The sequence below is a fragment of the Nilaparvata lugens genome, chromosome 7 (assembly GCF_014356525.2).
Source record: "Nilaparvata lugens isolate BPH chromosome 7, ASM1435652v1, whole genome shotgun sequence".
NCBI lineage: Eukaryota > Metazoa > Arthropoda > Insecta > Hemiptera > Delphacidae > Nilaparvata > Nilaparvata lugens.
This window is the reverse complement of record NC_052510.1, coordinates 57,225,385-57,229,927: the sequence shown is the minus strand read 5'-3', so window position 1 is coordinate 57,229,927 and position 4,543 is coordinate 57,225,385. Positions and strand designations below refer to the sequence as shown.

The following is a 4,543-nucleotide window of genomic DNA, read 5'->3' as shown; positions in this document are numbered from 1 at the left end:
TGATGAAATGCTCTAGAAACTCAAAGATAAAATTTCAGCCTCGCCGTCGAGCTGAACCTGTGAATCTATTCAACAACTTTCTAGTAGTCAACTTAGAATAGATTGATTATTTGATAGACAAAAATATTGTTGATTTCTTGAATTCACATATATTCTTTTCCTTATGTACTTGAAGAATATAATAAGATGTTCTAGAAGCACGAAGATAAACTCTTAGCTCAGCCTATCAGTCGGATTCAAACTTTTTCAGTTTAGTCGTTCTTCAAATAACTTGATTATCCAATTGGAAAAAAAGTTGTCGATTTTCCTACTCAACTTGTACACTTTGACTTTTACTCATATTTTCGTAGACACAACATGTTTCAACCATAGGTATGCCATTGTTATCAGTTTCTCATTTTGTAATTTTAATTACCTTTATATTGTAATTTATAATGAGTATGAGTATATATAATGAGTATATATATATATGTAGTATAATGAGTATCACCTTGTGAATACAATGATTGAATATTGAATGAACATTTTGAATAATACTTCTTGCTGGAACTGTCTCCCAAACTCAGACACATAGTCTTATTGGGGAAATTCCACTCATACAATATTGTTCTTTCATACTGTTATAATGAGAAATGTAATTTCTTCATGTAGTTGAGAAGTTGATATTGTAGAAATTATTTATATTGAATGAAGAAACTAGGAAATTGTCAAAAAACCATATATTTATTTATACTTAGAACCTAGATACTTAGGTCTTTCTAAGTATCAATAAATCTGTGGTTTTTTGACAATTTCTTTGTTTTTTCATTCAATAAAATGTAATCCTATTTTTGTAAAAAATCAAATATGAGTACATGTATTGTTAAGCCAAATAGAAATCAACGAATTGAATTATCTCTTCAATCATATATGGATTTTTCAAGCATATCATAAACGAATCGCTCATACTTGTAGGAAAACAATTTGAAAATTTACGCTGACCTCCCACACTTAGACATAAACTATATTTTATTTGCGCAGGGTGTAGTAGAAAGTATTGAGGGAGCCGTTAGAATTCGGCTGACTAAATAATTCAGTTGACTGGAGAGCGTTATCGCCTGAGCGATTTGCCACTGCAACTCTCTATCTTTGGGAAAAACATTTTCCGAACCAACTAATGGGGATTCACTGAGGATATGATGCTGGAAACAAATCCTGGGTTTTCTTGCTTTCACACCTCAGTTCTTTTCTCACTCATTCTATCACTCTATCCCTCTCACACACACACTCACTCTCTCTCATACACACACTCCCTCTCACCCACTCAATCACACACTCTCTCATACACTCACTCACTCTCAACCACTCACACTTCCTCTCAACTACACTCTCACTCACTCTCTCTCTCACTCATACACACACAAACTCTCTCGCCCGCTCTCTCTCAGTATCTTGTCGCAATATCCCCGAGGAATAAGAATGCAGAGGATTGTGTTTTGCTGTTTTGTCACCAAAGTCGGAAATATATGATTCACTCTTTCTCCGGCACTGCGTACAGATTTATCTTCCAGTCTGTTTCGTGGAATCGGATCAACGACAGCAGAGTATTACTCGAACATCAATGCCATTGATGTTCGAACATGAATGTGTGAGCCGTTTGACTCAGGCTGTATCCAATTTTCCCCTTGTCCGTTTTGTTGAAATGTCTCTTAGTAGTTCTAATTTGTTGGTGCGCTAGAAATAATCTTGAAATCGTTAAATTCATGTTAGAGATGTGAGACTCATGGAATCCTGTTAATTCTGTTGGAGAGATGAAATCATGTAATTTATGTCAGACATGATATTTTCGCTTCAATGCTTGAATTTGATGAAAAACTATTATGGTTGATGAAGCTGAAGTGATTATATGACTAATAATCACATTTTTACTGGAGTAATACCATGATAGTTGATACTTGATATTCCACCAACTTCAAATCAAAAAATTTCTATTGCCCAAAAAAACAAAGCATTACAAACAGCTTACAATATCCATCCAAAGTATTAATAATTTTTAATTATTTCATTGAAATATGTCCGAGCATTTTCTCTAGTTATAAAGTTCTTAAGAAAATAGACAGAATCTCAGACCTCACTTCGCTCGGTCAATAATAATAGAGAATGTTCAATTCTTTTTCGATTCGGATGTTTCTCTTTTACGATTCTGTCCGATGTTGACTAGTTTGTTGACGATCTTTCTAGAATGACCTGACGAGTCAAAATGGTTTGTATGTTCACTAGCTTTTTTCTTCGATCGCTGTTTTCCACTGTGGCCCAAGTAAATATGCTTGTCCATGTCGAAATTGTAGTGCTCGTACTCGTCGAAATGGCTTTCAGACATCTTGACAATAAAACTGACTAATAATTTGACTTAGAAATTGAAAAACTCGAAAACAATCACAACTTGATGGCACTTGTTCAACCTTCATTATTCGAATAACTAATGGAAGCTATATAAATAGAACTAAGGACTTCTGCTACTGCAAAATAATATCGAATGAAGAACAAAAAAACAGATATGAAACGTTGAATGGAACTGTTCAAATGCTGTTGAGACTTATAGATTCTATATAATATGTTTGGCATCGTTGAATATGGGTGATACCAAATTTGTCTTCTGTCAAGGTAATTATAACGGTATCTCTACTCTATGATGATACAGTAGATGATCTATGATGATCTACTCAATACAGTGGATAATTTATTAGCATGTAGAATTTTTGCTTTTCATTCAGTTTCATAATTGCTATTAGTTTTCATTCTTGATACTTATGCAAGAATTGCAATCTTTTTGTAGAATCAGCAAGCCGAGAAATCTGTAATCCGTCATTCTGTTCTCAGTACCAACCTGTTGCTCTGTCATTTCTACATTCATTCATCACGAACCGATTGAATGTCGCTAACATACTAACTTCCATTGTTAACATGTTCTAACGGAATTGAAAATCCACTACAATATTAATCTATCAAACCAATATGCAGAATAAATAAGAATGTGTCAGAATGTAGGTGGCACAGGCGGCAAACTCTTGAGGGAAAACATTTCAGTTCCTTGTGGCGACAGGCAAGAAAATGTCAATATGCATCAGAGATTACGATGTCACGCCACCTACGGTGAGAGCACTCATGTTCTCTGGAATTTGGAATGTCGAAGCTGCTGTAGATACTGTTATATTGCTGATACTGCTGATACTGTTGTATATACTGCTGATAATATTGCGTCTGCTGCTGATAATAATGCTTTTGCTGTTGATACTGTTGCTGCATTTTTTGTTGCTTTTGCTGCTGATTATGTTGCTTCTGCTGTTGCTGCTCTTTTTGTTGTTTTTTCTGCTGATTATCTTGCTTCTGCTGATGATACTGTTACTGCTCTTTTTGTAGCTTTAGCTGCTGATTATGTTTCTTCTGCTGCTGATTATGTTGCTTCCACTGATGATACTGTTGCTGCTCTTCTTGTTGCTTTTCTGCTGATCATGTTGTTGATAATGTTGCCGCTTTTTTGTTGCTTCTGCTGCTGATTATGTTGCTTCTGCTGTTGATACTGTTACTGCTCTTTTTGTTGCTTTTGCTGCTGATTATGTTGTTGATACTGTAGTTGCTGATTATGTTGCTTCTGATGTAGATACTGTTGCCGCTCTTTTTGTTGCTTCTGCTGCTGATAATGTTGCTTCTATTGTTGATACTGTTGCTGCTCTTTTGTTGCTTTTGCTGCTGATTATGATGCTTCTGCTGTTGATACTGTTGCTGCTCTTTTTGTTAATTTTGCTGCCGATAATGTTACTGATGATACTGTTGCTTCTGCTGCTGATTATGTTGCTTCTGCTGTTGATACTGTTGCTGCTCTTCTTGTTGCTTTTGCTGCTGATTATGTTGTTGATACTGTTGCCGTTTTTTTGTTGCTTTTTCTGCTGATTATGTTACTTCTGCTGTTGATACTGTTGCCGCTTTTTTGTTGCTTTTGCTGCTGATTATGTTGCTTCTGCTGATGATACTGTTGCTTCTGCTGCTGATTATGTTGCTACTGTTTATGATATTATTGCCGCTCTTCGTAATGCTTTTGGTGCTGATTATGTTGTTCTGCTGTTGATACTGTTGCTGCTCTTTTTGTTGCTTTGGCTGCTCATTATGTTGCTTCTGCTGTTGATTCTTTGCTACTTTTTTGTTGCTTTTGCTGCTGATTATGTTGCTTCTGCTGTTGATACTGTTGACGCTCTTTTTGTTGCTTTTGCTGCTGACTATGTTGCTTCTACTGTTGATACTGTTGCTGCTCCTTTGTTGCTTTTGCTGCTGATTATGTTGCTTCTGCTGTTGATACTGTTGCTGCTCTTTTTGTTAATTTTACTGCCGATAATGTTACTTCTACTGATGATACTGTTGCTTCTGCTGCTGATTATGTTGCTTCTGCTGTTGATACTGTTGCTGCTCTTCTTGTTGCTTTTGCTGCTGATTATGTTGTTGATACGGTTGCTGTTTTTTTGTTGCTTTTTCTGCTGATTATGTTACTTCTGCTGTTGATACTGTTGCT

At 35.7% G+C, this 4,543-nt stretch overlaps 1 protein-coding gene across 1 annotated transcript; it reads right to left on the bottom strand.

Annotated features, from left to right (window-relative positions):
• Positions 1–2,143: 2,143 nt before the first annotated feature.
• On the bottom strand, positions 2,144–2,449 carry LOC120352228 (nuclear protein 1-like). The gene has a single exon (XM_039431983.1). The coding sequence runs from the start codon at positions 2,357–2,359 to the stop codon at positions 2,144–2,146; it is 216 nt and encodes a 71-aa protein (XP_039287917.1). The 5' UTR covers positions 2,360–2,449.
• Between the last annotated feature and the right edge of the window lie 2,094 nt (positions 2,450–4,543).

Coding starts and splice junctions, on each gene's coding strand:
- LOC120352228 (XM_039431983.1), bottom strand. CDS start 2,359: ATGTCTGAAAGCCATTTCGACGAGTACGAGCACTACAATTTCGACATG.